General features: G+C 40.7%; 1 protein-coding gene across 5 annotated transcripts in view; it reads left to right on the top strand.

Annotated features, from left to right (window-relative positions):
* GIGYF2 (GRB10 interacting GYF protein 2) overlaps positions 1 to 22,402 on the top strand; it is a 138,427-nt gene that overhangs the window by 22,139 nt on the left and 93,886 nt on the right. For all 5 annotated transcript variants that reach the window (XM_066233498.1, XM_066233499.1, XM_066233497.1 and 2 more), the window contains 3 exons: positions 7,675 to 7,756; positions 13,739 to 13,868; positions 15,035 to 15,130. In XM_066233498.1, the coding sequence (XP_066089595.1) occupies positions 7,716 to 7,756; positions 13,739 to 13,868; positions 15,035 to 15,130 (267 nt within the window). In that variant the 5' untranslated portion in view covers positions 7,675 to 7,715. The remainder of the gene's footprint in view (positions 1 to 7,674; positions 7,757 to 13,738; positions 13,869 to 15,034; positions 15,131 to 22,402) is intronic.

Raw genomic sequence — 22,402 nt, 5'->3', positions numbered from 1 at the left:
AGTTAAAACCCCGGGCTTGCTTGGTCAAGGCACATATGGGAATTGATGTGTCTTGCTCCCTCCTGCCCCCATTTCCTCTAAAAATGAATAATAAATTTAAAAAAATTTTTTTATTGAATTTCTTGGCATGACAGTGGTTACTAAAGTTATACAGGTTTCAATGTGTATACAGGGTGGGGCAAAAGTAGGTTTACATTTATGAGTACATGGAACAGAGTTTATCCTTGTATTACTGTTTATTAATTATTGTGTCATTTTCCATACAAACAGCTATAGACCTGCATTTGTCCCAACCTGTATGTATTTTATTTTATAGAATTTTTTAAATTTTTTTTGTGTGTGACAGAGACAGAGAGAAGGGCAGATAGGGACAGACAGGAAAGGAGAGAGATAAGAAGCATCAACTCTTCGTTGTGGCACCTTAATTGTTCATTGACTGCTTTACTCATATATGCCTTGACCCGGGGGCTACAGCAGACAGAGTGACCCCTTGCTCAAGCCAGTGACCCCGGGTTCAACCTGGTGAGCTTTGCTCAAACCAGATGAGTGCGCTCAAACCAGGTGAGCGTGCTCAAGCCAGCGATGTTGGGGCTACGAACCTGGGTCCTCCATGTCCCAGTCCGACACTTTATTTACTGTGCCAGTGCCTGGTCAGGCCCAACCTGTATGTATTTTAAACGTGTTGAATATGATTATAGTCTCTGTATTCTATAACCTGCCTTGGACATTTGATAAATTTTGACATCTTTTCATGTCAGTGAATCTAGTTAGCATCACCTCTCTCTCCTCTACTGCCCTGTAGATCCGGCTTCACACCATCTGCTGGATTTCTAATGCCCCTCTTTCCTTTAGCACTTGCAGATTCATTCTCCTGGCATCCTGAATGATCTTTGTCAAGTGCAGATTTCATCCTAGATGTTTTCTAGCTTGAATCTTTTTTTTTTTAAAGATTTTATCTATTGATTTTACAGACAGAAGAGTAGGGGGTAGAGGACGAGAAGTACAACTCACAGTTTCTTTATTTTAGTTGTTGATTGATTTCTTGTCGTATGTGCCTTGACCGGGCAAGCTTGGGGTTTTGAACCAAGCAACCTCTGCGTTCCCGGTTGATGCTCTACCCACTGCTCCACCAGAGGTCACCCATTGCCCAGATCTTTTAAGAGCCTCCCATTGCCTTTGGGATATAAAATACAGATTTCTGTGATAACGGCCACTGCTTTATCAATCTTCACTTTAGTGATGAAATTTAAATCTCGCAAAAGATTTTCATTCTTTCTCCTTTCTGTTTTTGATATAGCGAATATGCAGCAAGCTAGAGTCAGTGTATTTGAATTTAGGCAAAAAGTTAGGGCTATAGAGATCTAGGTACATGCTCTCTCTCTCTTCCTTTCTGTATCCTCTTGCACAGTGTTTGCTGAGCTGCAGTTCGGTAGATTTACTTCAAAATCTATGTATCCCCATCCCTACTCTACATTGAACTTCAAGACCCATATTATGGTCTTTTAGATTTCTTTTCAGGCACCTCATTTTTTGTCCAAAACTATTAAGTGTCCTTCCTTCCAAAATTCTGTCCTATTTTCATCTTCCTTTCGTACTTTTTAAAGGATATTTATTTATTTATTTTTCTAGAGAGAGAGAGAGAGAGAGAGAGAGAGAGACGGGAAGGGGGATGGGAGGAGTGGAAAGCATTATTTCATAGTAGTTGCTTCTTGTATGTGCCTTGACTGGGCACCCCCAGGGATTCAAACTGGTGTTCCAGGGTGATGCTATATCCACTGAGCCATCACAGGTCAGGTAAAACACCTGTGTGTGTGTGTGTGTGTGTGTGTGTGTGAGAGAGAGAGAGAGAGAGAGAGAGAGAGAGAAAGAGAAAGGGGAGAGGAGTTGGAAGCATCAGCTCATAGTCGTTGCTTCTCATATGTGCCTTGAATCGGGCCAACCTGAGGCTTCGAACCGGTGACTTCAGCATTCTGGGTCGATGCTTTACCCATTGCACCACCACAAGTCAGGTGCCATTTTTGAGCTTTTTTTTAAAATGACTTAAGAATTTTACTGATTTTAGAGATAGAGGGAGGGAGAGATAGAGATAGATAATAAACATCAATCTGTTTCTTTATGTGCCCTAGCCAGGAGTCAAACTGGCAACCTTTGCTAATCAGGACGATGCTATAACCAACTGAGATATCAGCCCAGGGTCCTTTTGAGCTTTATATACAAATTGAAAAGGCATCCATTCCGGTGTTGAATCTGTAGATTTCACTTTATTTCTACATCCTCTGTTTAGACTCCCCCCAGTAGAAGATTTCTGTTTTCGAAATCTTCTATTGAGTAGGTTATTTGAATGGACCCTTTGTTTTATACAGGCCATTGTAAGGGAAAGAGGGTAGGCATTCTGAGGGAAGGCAAGGGCATGAGCAGAATCACAGAAGGGGAATGCAGGGGCGAGGAGAAAGTTACTTGGTTTTGAGTTTGAAAGTAAAACAGGAAGAGATTGAATCGAGGAGGTAGGGTTGTCAGATTGATGGGAACTTGAAATACTAGGAGTATTGATGGTACACAGTAGGTTTAATTGACCATTTTAAGAGGAGTAGGCGTGACCAGAGTAGTGCTTTAGGAAGATAGGTCTTTCTGGATGTGAATAGTAGAGGCTGAGTCAGGGAAGCCCATTAAAAGTTTTATTCTAATAGTCCAGACATGAGTTAACAAAAGTTTGAGTTTAATGAAAGATTGCAGGAGGAATCTTCAAGTAGGAATTGACCAAATTTGAGACAAAATGATTGGATATGAGGGATAGAGAAGGAGAGGGAATTTCAGATAATTCTCGGCTTTTGAGCCGGGCTGACCAGTGAATTGTGAAAACAGTGGTACCCTGATCAGTTGTTGATGAGATAGATATCCGGGAGGATCAGATGTCTGAAAAAGTCAGAGGTCATGGTAGGAAAGAATCAAATGTTTAATTTACAGTAGAGGTGGGGTGCCTTCCCGGAGATGGGGGGCAATTAGAAATTTGTGGGAGGACTTTTCTTTGCTTTTGTTGTAACGACACTCACTCCCTGCATGTCCCGTTATTCTTCCATGATTTAGTAGGCAGAGTTCTACCAAAAGTGTTGGTTGAGAAATAACAAGTTTCAAGACAATATCTAAACAGAGTTTATAGTTAAATAAAACATGTTTCTCTTCTAACTTCCTTCTAACTGAAGGAAGTTAGAAGAGAAACTTTTGGGAAATGGTGACTAAATGGGAAGGAAATGAAGATAGAAAAATATAACTATTGTGTTGGTCTTAGAGGATAAAGAAGGAAATGGTTTCAAGAAAAGGAAGTCTGGAGAGACAGAAGAATGTGGTGGTAACACAGCATCTAGAGCAGGGGTCGGGAACCTTTTTGGCTGAGAGAGCCATGAATGCCACATATTTTAAAATGTAATTTCGTGAGAGCCATACAATATGTTTAACACTAAATAAAAGTAAATGTGTGCATTTTATGTAAGACCAACACCTTTAAAGTACAATAAGTCTCTGAATTCTTTTTAATAACGTTGCTATGCTGTTGCTAACCAATGATGAATAAAGTACTTCTTTACCAGTAATGCGACTTCTGGTGCTGCATGGTTTTGCTGATGGCTTTGTAGTCTGGTTGATACGTGGTGAGGTTAAGCTTCATGCAGGCGTTGAGACTTCCATCTGTTAAACGTGATCGTAGGTTGGTCTTAATGTTCTTTAGATGCGAGAAAGACTGCTCACATGCATTCGTAGAGCCAAACATTGTCAGTACAGCAATACTCATGCTGCAGTGTGTGGTATGTGATGGGAAGCACTTCCAAGTTTTGACAATCAGCTGGTCTGTGAGTTGAAGTTTCTTCATTTCTCCCCACTTGTGTTTGCTCACCAACTCTGCTTGCTATCGTGCAAGTCTTCCCAAATCTTCATTCAGTGACTTGAACTTATTCACCCACATGTCTGAGGCCTTCAGGTCAGCAGCTTGTAGCTCAGAACCTCTGATGGAGACACCAGGGATGTAACTCAGGTCGGTGCTGTCCACTGCACACTCATGTGGATGGGTGATGAACTTAAAAAGATGAGTGTGCTCACGAAATTCTCCAAAGCGCGCTTTGAATGACTGCAGGAGATTAGATGTGGAGCCCACTGGAGATCAAGATGTTTGAGCAGGGTCACTTGCTGTGCATGCATCTTTAAACTCTCCCAGTTTTTCAAAGTGTAGTAAACGATGTTGGCGGTGAAGAGTTCCAGCTTGTTTTCAAATGCAAACACTGCTTGTTCAAGGTGTAAGACTGTATTTCCAATGCCTTGCATTTTCACATTGAGCTGGTTCAGATGCTCAGTCATGTCCATGAGATAGTAGAACTTAAGGAGCCACTCAGTGTTAGCTAACTCAGGATGCTCGATGTTTTTCATTTCAAGAAAAGTCCGGATTTTGCTCAAACCGCGAAACTGCTGAGCATCTTCCCTCTTGACAACCAACGCACATTGCTGTGCAGAAGCAGACCAGGATAATTATTCCTAACTTCATCCAGCAGTGTTTTAAACTAGCGATCATTTAAAGCTCGGGCAACAATCAAGTTGACCACCCGAATGACCAGCAACACCACCTCACCAAGCTACTCGCCACACATCTGAGCACAAAGCGCCTCCTGATGTAGGATGCAGTGAAAACTTAGGATGGGTCTCTTTTTATGTTCACGAAGAAGCGCTATTAATCCTCTGTTTTTCCCCACCATACACAGAGCACCATCAGTACACACCGAAATAAGTTTATCGATCCGTAGATTTTTTTTCTTTAGCGAACTCAGTGAAAGACTTGAATAAATCCTCCCCTCTTGTCTCTTTCATAGGCAAAACAGCAAGACTTTCCTCATGTAGTGTGTCACCGACAGCATACTTTACAATCACACTGAACTGGGATAAATGGCTTACGTTTATTGACTCATCCAAAGTGAGAGAAAAGAATGGTGCTGCATTTATGTCCTTCACTTGTGTTGCCTCAATTTGATTTGCCATCATGATGGTACACGATCGTGAATAGTTCTTGCCGACAGAGGCATGTCTTTTATTTGTTTGATTATCTTGTGAAAAGTCGTCAAAAAGTTCATTGGCAACATCAAGCATGAACGTTTTGGCATACTCCCCATCTGTGAATGGCTTTCCGTTTCTCACAATTGCTAAAGCACCAGCAAAGTTAGCCGAATTCCAGTCACTTTGTTGGGTCCAAACACGGAGTTGCTGCTTACTAGCTTGCACTCTGCATAGTAGCTTTTGACAGGCTTTCTTCTTGCTGTCCCCGCTGGATATTTTGATGCAAATGTAGTATGTCGTGTGTCAAAGTGCTGCTTTATATTTGACTGTTTCATCGATGCAATTTTATCATTGCATATTAGACACACTGTAGAACCTGCTCTCTCCACAAAGGCGAATTCCTCTGTCCATTCCTGCTGGAAAGTACAATACTCCTCATCTTTTTTTCTTTTAGCCACCTTCTTTGTCAAAAGGGTTTCTGCAATTAGCTAGCTGACTACTTGATTAAAAGGAGGGAAGTTTACTTCCTGACCTCACAACGACCTGTGTACGTTACGATTACCCAATAAAAATTTGGTGTTGTCCTAGAGGACAGCTGTGATTGGCTCCAGCCACCCGTAACCATGAACATGAGCGGTAGGAAATGAATGGATTGTAATACATGAGAATATTTTATATTTTTAACATTATTATTATTTTTATTAAAGATTTGTCTGCGAGCCAGATGCAGCCATCAAAAGAGCTACATCTGGCTCGTGAACCATAGGTTCCTGACCTCTGATCTAGAGTATGGTTCAAATACTGACTTCTGTAAACATTTAGAGCTGTTTTCTAATGGGCACAAGTCTAGGGTTTTTAAGTTGACAACATTTAGCTGGGTGGGGTTTAATTGGTGGTGAAGGCTATGCTAATTTTAATACTTCACTGCAGCCTTAGAAAGGACAATAGAAAAAAAAGGCCCAGTTTCCATTCTAATTTATAATTCATAGGCATCATGTAAGACAATCCTTCTAGTACATTAGAACTGGGCTCATTCAAATTGGTTTAGATCAGCGGTTCTCAACCTGTGGGTCTCGACCCGGCGGGGGTCGAACGACCAGAACACTGGTCGCCTAAAGCCATCGGAAATACATATTTTATTTAAAAAAGTATTGTATAATAAATATGTATTTTCCGATGGCTTTAGGCGACCCCTGTGTTTTGGTCGTTCGACCCCCGCTGGGGTCACGACCCACAGGTTGAGAACCGCTGGTTTAGATGAAGCAATCTCGGGTGGGTAATTTGGAGTTAGTGATTACAGTTCTTCAAGCATGTAAATTAGATTTCCTCAACAGTCAACTTTTATATTTCCTGCTTTAATTCATAAAAGAGAATAGGCAGAAAGAACACCATTCTGAGTAATTTAGGTCTCTTGAGTTAGTAATGAAATTATTTGGGTTATTACTCTTAGGTTCTTAAGAGTTCTAGAGAAATCTTTACATTACAGCTTCTTTTGGAAACCATGTTATGTTGTAAAATGGTAGTACAGTTCCCAGGTCTAGGTATTCAGACTTCTGAACTTTCACTCTTGGTGCAGAAGGGTGGTGTGGCACTCCTAGAGATCTGTAGGTGGACGATAACGAGGGCTGGAGCAGGGTTTCCTTGTTTTCTTTTTGTGGAGAGAATAGTATTGAAGATCTACTCTCAGCGATTTTCAGGCATATAATATAGTATTGTTAGCTATACTCACCATGCTGTATATTATATCCCCAGAATTTGTTAATCTCATAACTGGAAGTTAAAACTCTTTGACTAATGTCTCCCCATTTCCCCCAGCCCCTAACCCCTAGTAACCACTCCTCTGCTTACTGAGTTTGGCTTTTTAGATTCCACATACAAGTAATACCATACAGTATTTATCTTTGCCTGTCTGACATATTTCATTTTAAGTTCTGAGGTTTTAAAATTGCTTTTGAAAGGCTACTCATGAAATCCATTAGTTTATTACTTTAACTTGATGGTCTAAGATAATTTTTTAAAGAATCACTCGAGTGTAAAGTGCTCAGCAGAGATGGGGAGAGCTGTGGTGGAAGCTGTGAGATAGGTAAGGGGGGTCCTTACTTTAGGAATCTTTGCTGTGCCTCATGGTTGATGAGGGAGCCATTACAAGGAAGTAATATATATTAAAATGGAAATCTGAGATCCTGTATTTACTCCCATTGCTCTAAGGCGAAAGAAGAAAATGCTTTGGTTCCCAGTGTTCTGCATGGTCTGTCCTCACCTACCTCGCTAGCTTCATCGTCTGCCATACTTCTTTTCTAGATAAACATAAAAAGATGGGGAATCGGAATGTGAGGGTACATATACAGGGGAGGGTTAAAGTAGATTTACTGTTGTAATACAAATAAATAATACAATAATTAGTAACTAATACAAGAATAAAATCTGTGTTTTCGTACTCAAAACCTGTAAACCTATTTTTTACCCACCCCTGTATTCATTTCTGTTTGCCCGCTATATTGTTATAGACAGGGACTTAAAAATCTCATTCTGGTGACTGGTTGAGAGGAGTATAAGCAAAACACATTCCTTAGCTACACCTTCTGGGCTGGCATTCCGCATTTAACCTTGACTAACTGTGTGGGGGATTTTTCTCTTTAACAGGTTTCTCCACCTATAAAAATCTTGTAAACGTACGGAAAAGAATGGCAGCGGAAACACAGACACTGAACTTTGGGCCTGAATGGTGAGTTTTCACAATTTCATCTTTGTGATAGTGGATAACTAGTACAGTAGTAAGATATTTTTAAAGGTGTTGGATGGTTTATAAATACGCATGTTTTTGAGACTTTGCTTTATGTGCCTAGTTGAAAACAATGCTAGTCTAGAATAAATTATATTTGGTTAATGACTGTATTGCGTACTTTATTTTAAAAAGTTTCTTAGTCTGGTTGCGTTACCATAGTGGAATTAAAACTTCTCACAGTCCCAGCATCCTAACAGATTACAGGAGGTCCTCGAGTTATGGCAGTCTCCACATGACATTATGGGTTTACGACGCTCACTTCTATAAAAACTTACAAAAATTGCCTGACCTGTGGTGTGGTGCAGTGGATGAAGCATAGACCTAGAATGCTGAGGTCGCCAGTTCCACTTTCTGGGCTTGCCTGGTCAAGGCACATATGGGAGTTGATGCTTCCTGCTCCTCCTCTCTTCTCTCTTTTTGTCTCTCTCCCCCCCTAAGAAAATGAATAAATAAAATCTGAAAAACAAAACAAAAAAATTGAGATGTGATTGTTTCGGCTTATGTCGTTAGCGTCGCATTTTTTTTTAAACTCATGTTTTATAATTTTTTCTGTTATTACAGTACAGTATACAATAGAGTATATTTATGTCCTTTTTCTTTTTCTCTGGCTTAGTTGTGTTTTTATGTTCTAGATTCTGATTTTACAACTGTGTTAGGATAGGTAAGTGACTTGGGCTAGGTTGCGTTTCTACTTACACCAAAATTTGGATTACATCATTGTTGTAGGAAAGGAACTGTGTCATAACTGGAGGACCCCCCTATATTTACTTTTTGTTCGAGCCCTTGTCTAGGTGCCTATACAATTTTATATAGTTGAAACATTTATATTTATGTATGTTTCCTTCTGTAATGTTGTTTTGTGAGTGCTGTTTATAGACTTATTTGAAAAGTAGTTTTTATTAAATTATTATTTAATTTAATTTTATCAATGGACCAGGTAGGTGGTCCAGAAGTATACTGGCTGTTCACAGTACCCCATCTAGGATTAGGTTATAGCATTTACCATAATAATAACTGACTTGAATCTCTTACAAATGTTTTTGGACCCTTAATATGGAATTCTCATGGAATTTTGGGATCCATCACATTATAGTGTTACTTTTAACCCTTCTCTCCCTCCCCAAAGTTGGTGATTGAAGATCCTCTCCTTAGTGGTGTGAATAATAATGTAGTTTTTTTCCATTCAGACCTTGAACCAGAAGCAGTATATAAAGTAGATACATTGCAACAGTTTCTTAAACATTCTTGGTTGTTCAAGTGGTGGTGGTTTGATTAATGATGTAGACTCCTGTAGTTACCCTCCTATCTGACGATTCTTATTAACTTACCTTTTTATATGCATTTATTTTTACATGTAATTCCTAAATCTTTTTGGGCTGTTATAGCTTGGCATTTGGAGACTGGGGAGAAATCACTATTTTAAGTTCTAAGAACTGATACATCTTCTATACTTTGAGAGTTTATTTTGAAAATGTTGATAACAAGTAATGCTGCACCTGTTTTAGTTCTTGGTAATATTTTAAAAATAATTTTTATTATCAAGTCAATACAGGTTTTCCCCACTATCCAAAAGTGGTGTATTCCTTGAAACCTTTCATAAGCCTGAAATGGTGTAAAGCGGAAAGCAGTTACCTTAGGGACACATCTTGCTAATGCACAGAGTAAATGGAGGTGAAACATAGATGCTCAAAGACGGGTCAAAGCCACGATGGCTGATGCTCAGATAACTGAATGTAGTTCCTGGGAAAGGAGCTTGGGGGCCGCTGTCGCTGCTCAGTATTAACTGCTCATTGCAAAACAAATGCTGAATGCTATTTTGCTTTTTGCCTTTTTTTCATAAAAACAAAAATCCTCTTTGGATTTCTTTGGTTAGCAAAAACAGTTACTAATGTAGATCTTTTCTGAAAGCGAAGTGGTTTAAAGCAACTTTTAAAAAGTGGGCTATCTGTATAGAAAAATTAGAAATTACAAGTAAGCCAGAGACAATATAATCACTGTAATTTCACTATCTGTAATAACCTCTGTTAATAGGTTGGTGCATCTTTTCTTAAAAGCTTTTCTCGCCCTGGCCGATTGGCTCAGTGGTAGAGCGTTGGCCTGGCGTGCAGAAGTCCCGGGTTCGATTCCCGGCCAGGGCACATAGGGGAGGCGCCCATCTGCTTCTCCACCCCTCCCCCTCTCCTTCCTCTCTGTCTCTCTCTTCCCCTCCCGCAGCCGAGGCTCCATTGGAGCAGGGATGGCCCGGGTGCTGGGGATGGCTCCTTAGTCTCTGCCCCAGGTGCTGGAGTGGCTCTGCTCGCAGCAGAGCGACGCCCCGGAGGGGCAGAGCATTGCCTGCTGGTGGGCAGAGCAGGGGCGTGCCGGGTGGATCCTGGTCGGGCGCATGCGGGAGTCTGTCTGACTGTCTCTCCCCATTTCCAGCTTCAGAAAAAAAAAAAAAATTAAAAAAAAAAGCTTTTCTCAAAAAACCTTGAAAGTCAGATATTTTAAATAATATCAAAGGAGGGTTAGATGGGTGGTAGAAGGAGCAGGATTGGCCAGAGTGTGTTGGTTGGGGGCTTGGTGGTTGGTACATGGGAGTTCCTTATGTCCTCCATACTTTTGTATATGTTCAAAATAGTCCATACACAAAATGTTTTTTAAAAAAGTGGAAAGAGATGAAAACATTGGGGAAAAAAATAGTCTCACTTTACTAATACATATTCCTTTTTGGCAGTATTACTTTTATACATGCAAACACATTTTTATACTTCCTATGCCTATACTGTTTTTTTCTGCCTCTTTTGACCAATAGGTATTATGCTTGACCTTCATATTTTTAAGTATGTAATTAATTAGTAGATTAGTTTCCTCTTTTTTACTTTTATGAATAAAGCTTAGTAATTTGGGGGTTGTTTTTTAATGGTTTTGTTGAATTTTTCTTTAGGCTACAGTGTTGGCATCTATGTCTTTATAGTCCTTTGCAGGACTTCGGGCAGCCCCAGGCCTCAGCTTCTCCTGATGGTGTCCCCACTTGCTCTTCGACACAGTGCTGTAGTAGGAGCTTATCTTTACCATTCTCCTAAGGTTCCCTCCCTCCTTTTTATTTTTATAAAAACATCTCAGAATTAAACAGATACTCTTACTTCCCCTAGTTCCATTCCTCCGAGGCAACTGCTGTCATCATCCTTGGAGCACATTGTTTTTTCTTAGCAGTGAATATGGCTCATATTTTTTCTCCTTGTACTTCTCTCTTCACTGAGTTTTCAGATTCTCTATAGTGATCATTACTTGCTTTCATTTAAAATGAACTATGAAATATTGCAAGTATATAAAAGTATAAAGTGTAACAAATCTCCATGTACTCAGCACCACATTGAAAAATTAAAACATTGCATGTATAATTAAAGCACCCGTTATCCCCTCTATCCCTTTGATGTTAGAAACTTATCCCAAATTTTATATTTGTCAATTCATTTTGTTTCTTAACTTTTACTACCTTTTGTAGGTGTTCTTAAATAGCATAAACCTATTTGCAAGTTTATATGAATTATATAACAGTATCTTTTTCTTTTTGAGAGGAGGGGAGATAGTGAGATAGACTGTCGCATGTGCCACATGTGCTCCAACCGGGGTCCAGTGTCTGGGGCAGATGCTTGAATCAGCCATGCTATTTTATTTTACGGCCTGAGGCTGACATTCTTGGACCAACTGAGCTATCCTCAGTGCCTGGGGCGATGGTGGATCCCATCGAGTAACTGGCTGTGGGAGGGGAAGAGGAAGAGCAGGGAGAGAGGGAGGGGAAGAGAAGCAGACGGTTGCTTCTCTTGTGTTCCCTGACTGGGAATCAAACCCAGGACATCCATACACTGGGCCAATGCTTTATCCACTGAGCAAACCAGCCAGGGCTTTAACAGTATCTTCATAAGCTTTTGTATTTTGCTTTTTCTTTTGTTAGCATACTTTGTTGCATAGTTTATTAAATATTAGCATGCCATTCTTTTAAAGTGGCTGTTCTAATTTATAATCCCACAACTACCACCTGAGAATTATTTTACATTCCTAACAACTGGTATTATCAATAATTTAATGCAGGAGTTGGGAACCCTTTTGGCTGAGAAAGCCATGAATGCCACATATTTTAAAATGTAATTCCGTGAGAGCCATACAACGACCTGTGTACTACATTATACATTATCCAATAAAAATTTGGTGTTGTCCCGGAGGACAGCTGTGATTGGCTCCAGCCACCCCCAACCATGAACATGAGTGGTAGGAAATGAATGGATTGTAATACATGAGAATGTTTTATATTTTTAACATTATTTATTTATTTTTTGTATTTTTCCGAAGCTGGAAACAGGGAGAGACAGTTAGACAGACTCCCGCATGCGCCCGATGGGGATCCACCTGGCACGCCCACCAGGGGCGATGCTCTGCCCACCAGGGGGCAATGCTCTGCCCCTTCGGGGGTGTCACTCTGTCGCGACCAGAGCCACTCTAGCTCCTGGGGCAGAGGCCAAGGAGCCATCCCCAGCGCCTGGGCCATCTTTGCTCCAATGGAGCCTCGGCTGCAGGAGGGGAAGAGAGAGACAGAGAGGAAGGAGAGGGGGAGGGGTGGAGAAGCAGATGGGCGCTTCTCCTGTGTGCCCTGGCCGGGAATCGAACCCGGGACTTCTGCACGCCAGGCCGACGCTCTACCACTGAGCCAACCGGCCAGGGCTAACATTTTTTAAATTAAAGATGTGTGTGCGAGCCAGATGCAGCCATCAAAAGAGCTACATCTGGCTCGTGAGCCATAGGTTCCCGACCCCTGATCTAATGGGTGTAGAATGCTATCTCTATTTTTTTTTTTTTTCCTGAAGCTGGAAACAGGGAGAGACAGTCAGACAGACTCCCGCATGCGCCCGACCGGGATCCACCCGGCACGCCCACCAGGGGGCAACGCTCTGCCCACCAGGGGGCGATGCTCTGCCCATCCTGGGCGTCGCCATGTTGCGACCCTCCTGGGCGTCGCCATGTTGCGACCAGAGCCACTCTAGCGCCTGGGGCAGAGGCCACAGAGCCATCCCCAGCGCCCGGGCCATCTTTGCTCCAATGGAGCCTTGGCTGCGGGAGGGGAAGAGAGAGACAGAGAGGAAGGTGCGGCGGAGGGGTGGAGAAGCAAATGGGCGCTTCTCCTATGTGCCCTGGCCGGGAATCGAACCCAGGTCCTCAGCATGCTAGGCCGACGCTCTACTGCTGAGCCAACCGGCCAGGGCCTATTTTTTTTTTTTATTCAGTGAGAGGAGGGGAGGCAGAGACAGACTCCTGCATGTGTCTAGGACCGGATCCACCAGGCAAGCCCACTAGGGGGTGGTGCTCTGCCCATCTGGGGCGTTGCTCCTTTGCTCAGCATCTGAGCTCTTCTCAGTGCCTGAGTTAGAAGCCATGGAGCCATCCTCAGCACCCGGGGCCAACTAGCTCCAATCAAGCTATGACTGCAGGAGGAGAAGAGAAAGAGAGAGAGAGAAACAAAGAAATAAGCGAGGGGTGGAGAAGCAGATGGGCGCTTCTCCTATGTGCCCTGACCGGAAAGTGAACCAGGGACTTCCGTACGCGGGGCTGCTGCTGTAACACTGAGCAACCGGCCAGGGTCTCCATTTTGTTTTAATCTTGTAACTATATGATTTGGAGAAAAGTGTCCCCTTCGCACCTCCCAAGCTACTCAGGGACATGCCACAATACTGTTTAGGTTAAAGAATTGCCACATGGTTATTTCTCAGTAAACTGTTCTCTGAGTGTGCTATGGCAGCAGGTTTTAATAAAGCTAAAATCTTGGCTATCTTGGGATTTGTTTTTGTCCTTTTAAAGAACACTTTTTAGTGTATTACATAAATACAAAAAATTTGTAGTGCCAGAATGTTTGATACTTCATTATCATATGTGTCTATCCTTTTCTAGGCTCCGAGCTCTGTCCAGTGGTGGGAGTATTACCTCCCCTCCTCTTTCTCCAGCGTTGCCGAAGTATAAATTAGCAGACTATCGTTATGGCAGAGAAGAAATGTTAGCACTTTTTCTTAAAGACAACAAGGTAAGAAAGTAGAAAAGAGTTCAGAATTATTCTGAATGAATTATGTATTGATATATGAAATACCCATGATTTTCCTACCTTTTTTTTGGTGTGCTTTTAATAACAGAGGCTCTTCTAAGTGTAATGTGAAAAAAAAAACAAAAGAAGCTCTGCCTTTTGTTGTTTTTTTTTAAGAGAAGGCCTAAAATTTCATTTTAGGAGTAGAAAGCAGGGAAGCAGGAAGAGTAGTCAGCACTTACAGCTCTGCTGAGCAATTTCCTCTCAACCTCCCTTTCCTCTCTGCTTTACTCCACTGTGATGGCTGAGGTAGGCAGGGTTTCTCCTTTCTTTTTATTGCACCTCTTACTCTTTTCAGTTAGAAGGGAGAAGAGGAATTGTTTCTCTCTTTAATTGAATTTATTGGGGTGACACATTACCAAAATTGTACAGGTTTCAGGCGCATAATTCTGCTACACATCTTCTGTACGCGGTATTGTGTCCTCACCCTTTCCTGCGAGACAGGTCTCCTGGCGCCCACCACCTCTCTAGCAGTCATCACACTATGGTCTGTGTCCATGAGTTTTTCCTTTCTTATTTTTTTGTCCTGTCCCTCAGTGTTTCTCCTGTTCTTTCCTTTTTTGAGCTCAATATAAAATTTTTAGTGGAGAGAAAAATCTTAAAATGTGACACCACATTTGTGTCATTTATAAATGATGAAAACTCAAATAGTATACTTTTTATAATTTAACTATTGAGAAATAGTGTTTTCTACTTTTAAAATATACCTTGTTTTAAATTTTATTAATGGATTGAATCTCAGATTTTAATGATGGTTGCTAAGGGCAGATAGAATTGCTTGTGAAACTCTTCCTATTACTTTGTGCTTTAAGTTGAATGTGGAGATTTTTATTCTTTCATTGTGCGCTTTGGCATACCAGAGTTAGTGCTGTATCAGATCTGAAAATGGTAGTCTTGAATTCTCCAGAGGACTGGGAGGATGTCTATTAAATGTTTTAATATTTGATTCCTGAGAATGTGTTAGGACCACCAGATTTCATTGTGGCTGAATACATTATTTATTCATGTCTATAAAAATTAGGAATATATAAACAGGTTTTTTTTTCTTGTTTTGTCTTCTTTAATTGGAGGGATAGCATTAATCTCACGGTCATGTGTTTTTCAAACAGATACCTTCAGACCTTATGGATAAAGAATTTCTGCCTATCCTACAGGAGGAGCCCCTGCCACCGTTGGCTCTGGTACCTTTTACAGAAGATGAACAGGTTTGTGCCTAGCTTTGAGCCTCAGGTCAAGTCCTTGTTCCTTCCCAGTGCCGATGGAAATATGTAGGAGGTTACTACTTGGGCCCTGGGAAGTATAATTTGTTCCCACAGGTCGGCTTCCTTCTCACTGTTTTCTTGGTATGTGGATGCTTGTCTTAATGACTACATTCTGTTTAGATCTGAAACTGGTGAGTATTATGTAGAGATTAGGAAATGTTTCTTGATTAAGGACATAGGAACCATGCTTTAGAACTTACTTGAGTGGAGAAAAAGAGTTATTTTTTGGGCAGATGGTCTTCAGAAAAATACAGTTTTTCAGAAGTAATTGGTAACCTGAATTTTCACCAATACCTTCTACCATTAAAGGAAAGTATAGATCTTCAGCTTGAAATGTGCTTAATTAAACATACTCTTCTGTCACCAATTTTTAAAATAATGTGAGAAAATTAGACTTTTGGTCTGGAAAGTAACAGATTTTGTGTTATCTTGTTATAGTATACTGTGTTCAAAGAATATTAATAGAATTTCTTATTTCAGAGAACTTTTGGTGATTGTAGTAAAATGGAGACATAAGAGTTTTGTTAGAATGCTGGAATGCCACTTTAATGAAGAATCATTACTTAAATAAAAAAACAAGCAGCTTTATTGAGACAGTTCATGTGCCATAAAATTTGCCCTTTAAAGTCTATTATTCAGTGGTTTTTTAGTATAGTCACAGAGTTGTATAACCATCACCACTAATTCCAGAACATTGTCATAATTACTTTTGTGACAATCCTGGATGTTTCTTCTACACTCTTGCCTTATTTTGCATGAGGAAGTCACTCTATTAAGAAAGAAAAACCTATTAGAAGAACTCTATTCCAATTATATTAAATTCTAAGAAAGATATGATATTGTCTTTGGTGATTTTTCAGCATCATATTTTCATAAGCAATTTTTTGTTTTGTTTATGGTTTCTTCTCATGCTAGTTCCGTATTTATTCAAGGAACTCAGTATTATCTAGGTCCATTGGCAGATATTTTGATTGACCAAATTATACTTATTACTGTAAAGAGTACAAAATAGAGAAAGAGTTTTGTCTTGAGTGATTGCTGAGAAGTTCGTTTTCAAAAAAATTGAGCCCTGGCCGGTTGGCTCAGCGGTAGAGCGTTGGCCTGGCGTGCGGGGGACCTGGGTTCGATTCCCGGCCAGGGCACATAGGAGAAGCGCCCATTTGCTTCTCCACTCCCCCCTCCTTCCTCTCTGTCTCTCTCTTCCCCTCCCGCAGCCAAGGCTCCATTGGAGCAAAGATGGCCCGGGCGCTGGGGATGGCTCCTTGGCCTCTGCCCCAGGCGCTAGAGTGGCTCTGGTCGCGGCAGAGTGATGCCCCGGAGGGGCAGAGCATCACCCCTGGTGGGCGTGCCAGGTGGATCCCGGTCAGGCACATGCGGGAGTCTGTCTGACTGTCTCTCCCCGTTTCCAGCTTCTAGGAAAAAAAAAAAAATTGACATTTGGCTATACAGGGTGGGGCAAAAGTAGCTTTACAGTTATTTATATGGAAAAAAATACAATAATTACTAAATAATACTAGAGTAAACTGTTTCTTGTCCTCACAACTATAAACCTGCTTTTGCCCACCCTGTATTTTGGTTTATGTTTTTCTTAAAAATACTTTTATTGTTATTTCCAATAGATAAGTTTAGAGCATATTGTTACAAACACCAATATAATTTAAATATATCAAATCTTAAAAATATGACATATTCTGTCTTTTTGTTTCAAGAAATAAGATTTCCCATGTAGTTGAGATTGCTTGGGGCCATGGTCGGCAAACTTATTAGTCAACAGAGCCAAATATCAACAGTACAACGGTTGAAATTTCTTTTGAGAGCCAATTTTTTTAAAATTTAAACTATATAGGGAGGTACATTACTTATCAAGGTAGCACCCGCATGTGGTATTTTGTGAAAGAGCCACACTCAAGGAGCCAAAGAGCCGCATGTGGCTCGCGAGCTGCAGTTTGCTGACCAGGGGCCTGGGGTGTACCCCCCTACCTTCCCAGAGATTACTATAAATTGGATTACTTTTCATACTCATATTTTAATATTTTCATCACATATTTGTGTATCCATATGCCATAAAAGTTTTATTTTGTAGCATTATAAATTTCATATTGAAGATAGCATACTGTAGTTTTTATTCAACTTTTTTTCTTCCAGTAATTTTTAGATTTATCTGTTAATAACACATAGCTTTAGTTCATTTGTCTCTGCTGTATAGTATTTCATATGAGAAAATTCAGTTTTTAAATCTCCTCTGGCTAAATATGTAGGTTGTTTGAATTTTTGCTATTACAAATTGTGTTGCCATAAACATACTTACAATATGTTCTAAAAATGAAATCTCTGGGTTTTGGTTCTCTGTGTTTATTAAGACCTTACTGGGTATTGCCACATTACATTCTATACTGGTGTAAGTCAGTTTGCTCTCTCACCATCAGTGTAGGAAAGGAGAGGTCTTATTTTTATGCAATCCTCTGAATCTTGGGTTTTAAGTTTTGGCCAAAATGATGGCTGTGGTAGTTGTTTCTAATTTGCATCTCACTAGTTACTAGTGAGGTTGAGCATTTTTCATATGCTTATGGTCCATTATGGTTTTTATTTGTCTGTGTCCTTTGCCCATTGTTCTATTGGATTGTTTTTCTTATTGATTATGTTTTTACATATTATTAAAACCAGTAAAGTAGTAGTTTTCATTGTAGAAAATACAGAAAGGTATAAAAAAGAAAATCTCACCCATAAACTTACTATGTAGATAGTACTTGTTAAAATTTAGTATATTTTATTGCAATCTATTTTCTTTGTATATCTTTCATTGTCATAGTATACCAATACAGTCAGAATCCAACAGCCTATTTAAAGGATTATATACCACGACCAAGTAGGATTTATCCCTCAAATGCAACAGTGTTGCAGCATAAGAATGTCAGTATAAAACATCACATTAATAGAAGGAAGGAAATAAACCCACTTGTTCATCTCATTTGACACAGAAAAAGCATTTGACAAAATTTAATACCCTTTCATGATAGTACACTGTGTGATCTAGGAATAGAAGGAAACTTTATGATTAAGGGCATTTATGAAAAACCCACAGCTATGCATGACTGGTGGTGGTGCAGTGGATAGAGCATTGACCTGGGATGCTAAGGTCCCAGGTTCAAAACCCTGAAGTTGCTGACTTGAGCACAAGCTCACCACTTGAGCATGGGATCATCAAAATGATACTATGGTCATTGGCTTAAGCCCAAGTCACTGGGTTAAGCAAGGGGTCACTGGCTCAGCTGGCACGTGTCCCCCCCCCCCTTCAAGGCATGTATGAGAAGCAATCAGTGAACAACTAAAGTGTCACAACTACGAGTTGATGCTTCTCATCTCTCTCCCTTCCTGTCTCTCTTTCTCATTTGCTCAAAAAACAAACACATAAAGAAGAAGGAAGACCAACAAAGAAAACCCCGAAGCTAATATCTTACAGTCATATATGACTTAATGCTCAGGACATGTTCTAGAAATATGTACATTGTTAGGTGGTTTTGTCATTGTGGGAACATAAAGTACACTTACACAACCTAGGTGGTATAAAGCCTGCTACATACATAGGTTGCATCTTATAGCCCATTGCTCCTAGGTTATACAAGCCTATACAGCGCATTACTATACTGAATATTGCAGACTATTGTAAGACAATGGTACTTGTGTATCTAACATAGAGAAATTGAGTAAAAATACATAAACCAGTAAGTCATTTATTATTATCAGGTATTATGTACTGTACATCAGTGGTTTTTAACTGTTGGTCTACAGTAGAGTTAACCAACCTGATGCTGTATGAAAATTATAGAGTCTATAGTCATTGGATCTGTAGTCTTTTTTTTTTTTTTTTTTTTTTTTTGTATTTTTCTGAAGTGAGAAGGGGGGAGGCAGAGAGAGACAGGCTCCTGCATGCGCCCAACCGGAATCCACCCAGCATGCCCACTAGGGGACAATGCTCCACCCATCTGGGGCATTGCTCCATTGTAACTGGAGCCATTCTAGCACCTGAGGTGGAGGCCATGGAGCCATCCTCAGTGCCCAGGCCAGCTTTGCTCCAATGGAGCCTTGGCTGCGGGAGGGGAAGAGAGAGAGAGAGAAAAAAGAGGGGAAAGGGTGGAGAAGCAGATGGGCACCTCTCCTATGTGCCCTGGCCGGGAATCAAACCCAGGACTTCCACATGCCAGGCTGTTGCTCTACCACTGAGCCACCCGACCAGGGCCAGGTCTGTAGTCTTTTTTTTTTAAATTTTTTTATTTAAGTTGATATTTTATTTTATTTATTCATTTTTAGAGAGGAGAGAGAGAGACAGAGAGAGAGAGAGAAGAGAGAGAGACAGAGAGAGAGAAGGGGGGAGGAGCTGGAAGCATCAACTCCCATATGTGCCCTGACCAGGCAAGCCCAGGGTTTTGAACTGGCGACCTCAGCATTTCCAGGTCGACACTTTATCCACTACACCACCACAGGTCAGGCAGGTCTGTAGTCTTCATACAACATCTGGGTGGTTAATTTTTTCATGGGCCAGCATGAAATTTCTGGTGGACCAGCACCGGTACGTGGGCTGGTGGTTGAAAACCGCTGCTGTACATAATTTTACACGGTACACTTTCTTACTGCGGCAGCGCAGCAGGTTAGTCTGCGCCGCCTCGCCTCACACTTGCTCTGCAGCATCACAGCGGCTGGGGCGTCACTAGGGGATAGGTGTTTTCCAGCTCTACTGTCATCTTACAGGACCACCGATGTGCATTCTGATTTTGACGAAAATGTCGTTATGTGCTTCCTGACTGGGCTTCCTAGTAAAGAACTGAAAGCTTTCCCTAAGATTGGGAACAAGACACGATGCCCACGTTCATCACTGACATCTGGCATTGTGTTGGGGGAGTCCTAGAGCCAGAGCAATTAGGTGGGAAACAGAAATAAAAGTCATTCGAATTGGAAGGGAAGAAGTATTGATAAAACGATCTGTCTTTGAAGATGACGTGATCTCACATAAAAAATCCACCGAATGCTATTAGCATTAATAAATGAATTTATTACAGTTGTAGAGTACAGGGTGAACACACACAAGTCAGTTGTGTACCTATACATGAGCAATGGACAATTTCAAAGGAAATAAAGAAAACAATTTCATTTATAATAGCATCAGAAAAAATAAAATACTTAGGAATAGGTATAACCAAAGAAGTTTAAGACTTTTGTATTAAAAACTACATAATACACTTGAAAGAAATTAAAAGAAGATCTAAATAAATGGAAAATCACCAGTATTCATTAAAGCTTGGAAGACTTAATATTGCTTATCTATTGCCAGTGCAGTTTTCATCAAATCCCAGTAGCGTTTCGGGTGGAAATTGAAAAGCTGATTCTAAAATTCATTTGAAATTGCAAGGGGCCTGAAATAGTCAGAAACAATTTTGAAAAAGAACAAAATGAGAAGACTCCTGCTTTCTGATTACAGAACTTACTACAAAACTATAGTAATCAAAACTGTGGCATAAGGATAGACATGTGGTCAGCGGAATAGAATTGGAAGGCCAGAAAGGAACCCCAGCTGCTCCATACTGCTCAGCTGCTTCTAAGAAGCTCTGTATAAGGACAGTGCTTTTGTCCCACTGCTGCTGTAACTAGCATTTACTATTAGTACTTTGTACCGTGTTCAGTATTTTTATTTCTTCAAATTTATTTATGTATTTATTTATTTATTTATTTAATCTTTTCTTTTTCTGAAGCTGGAAATGGGGAGAGACAGTCAGACAGACTCCCGCATGCGCCCAACCGGGATCCACCCGGCACGCCCACCAGGGGGCGATGCTCTGTCCCTCCCGGGCGTCGCTCTGCCGCGAACAGAGCCACTCTAGCGCCTGGGGTAGAGGCCAAGGAGCCATCCCCAGCGCCCGGGCCACCTTTGCTCCAATGGAGCCTTGGCTGCGGGAGGGGAAGAGAGAGACAGAGAGGAAGGGGGGAGTGGAGAAGCAAATGGGCGCTTCTCCTATGTGCCCTGGCCAGGAATCGAACCCGGGTCCCCCGCACGCCAGGCTGATGCTCTACCACTGAGCCAACCGGCCAGGGCCCAAATTTATTTATTTATTGAGTAATAAATCACATGGTTTAAACATCAAAATGTACAGTCTAGTATATAATAGGAAATCTCTCCCATTTCGTTCCTAAGCCGCCTGACTCCATTTTCCAGAGGCAGCAAGTGTTAGCAGTTTCTTGTGTATTTTTCCAAGTAAATATTATACATTTCCCTCGATTTTGTACAAGTGATGGTGTATACTAAGCATTCTTCTACACTTCCAACTTCAAGTATTTTTATTGCAAAACTTTTCTATGTTTCGGAAAACCATGTTCTTCATTATTTTAGTTTACATTTCTTTTCCCAGTGCAGTGCAGTTATTCAAGTGTTTGTATTTATATATTTTGTTTTGTTTTTTGCCAATTTTTCTTTTGGATATTAATCTTTTTATTTTTATTTATACTATTTATATGCGCTAACCCTAACCTGTTATCTAAATTTTTTAATCGCATTTAATTATATCTATGATTCTTGTAAACATAGAAGCTAATTTTTTTTTTTTTACAGGGACAGGGAGAGAGTCAGAGAGAGGGATAGATAGGGACAGACAGACAGGAATGGAGAGAGATGAGAAACATCAATCATCAGTTTTTCGTTTTGACACCTTAGTTGTTCATTGATTGTTTTTTCATATGTGCCTTGACTGCGGGCCTTCAGCAGACCGAGTAACCCCTTGCTCGAGCCAGTGACCTTGGGTCTAAGCTGGTGAGCTTTTTGCTCAAGCCAGATGAGCCTATGCTCAAGGTGGCGACCTCAGGGTCTCGAACCTGGGTCCTCTGCATCCTAGTTCAACGCTCCATCCCAGTGGTAGTCAACCTGGTCCCTACCGCCCACTAGTGGGCGTTCCAGCTTTCATGGTGGGCGGTAGTGGAGCAACTAAAGTATAAATAAAAAGATAGATTTAATTATAGTAAGTTGTTTTATAAAGATTTATTCTGCCAAACTTAGTGAATATCCGACATAAAGTACTTGGTAAGTAATTATTATATGCTTTAACTTGCTGTAACTCTGCTTCATAAATTTTATAAAGTAAAGTTACTTCCCTACTTTATAAATCACCATTACTGTGGAACTGGTGGGCGGTTAGAAAATTTTACTACTAACAGAGATACAAAAGTGGGTGG

The sequence above is a fragment of the Saccopteryx bilineata genome, chromosome 5 (genome assembly GCF_036850765.1).
Source record: "Saccopteryx bilineata isolate mSacBil1 chromosome 5, mSacBil1_pri_phased_curated, whole genome shotgun sequence".
NCBI classification, from domain to species: Eukaryota; Metazoa; Chordata; class Mammalia; order Chiroptera; family Emballonuridae; genus Saccopteryx; species Saccopteryx bilineata.
This window is presented reverse-complemented; position numbering and strand designations above follow the sequence as displayed.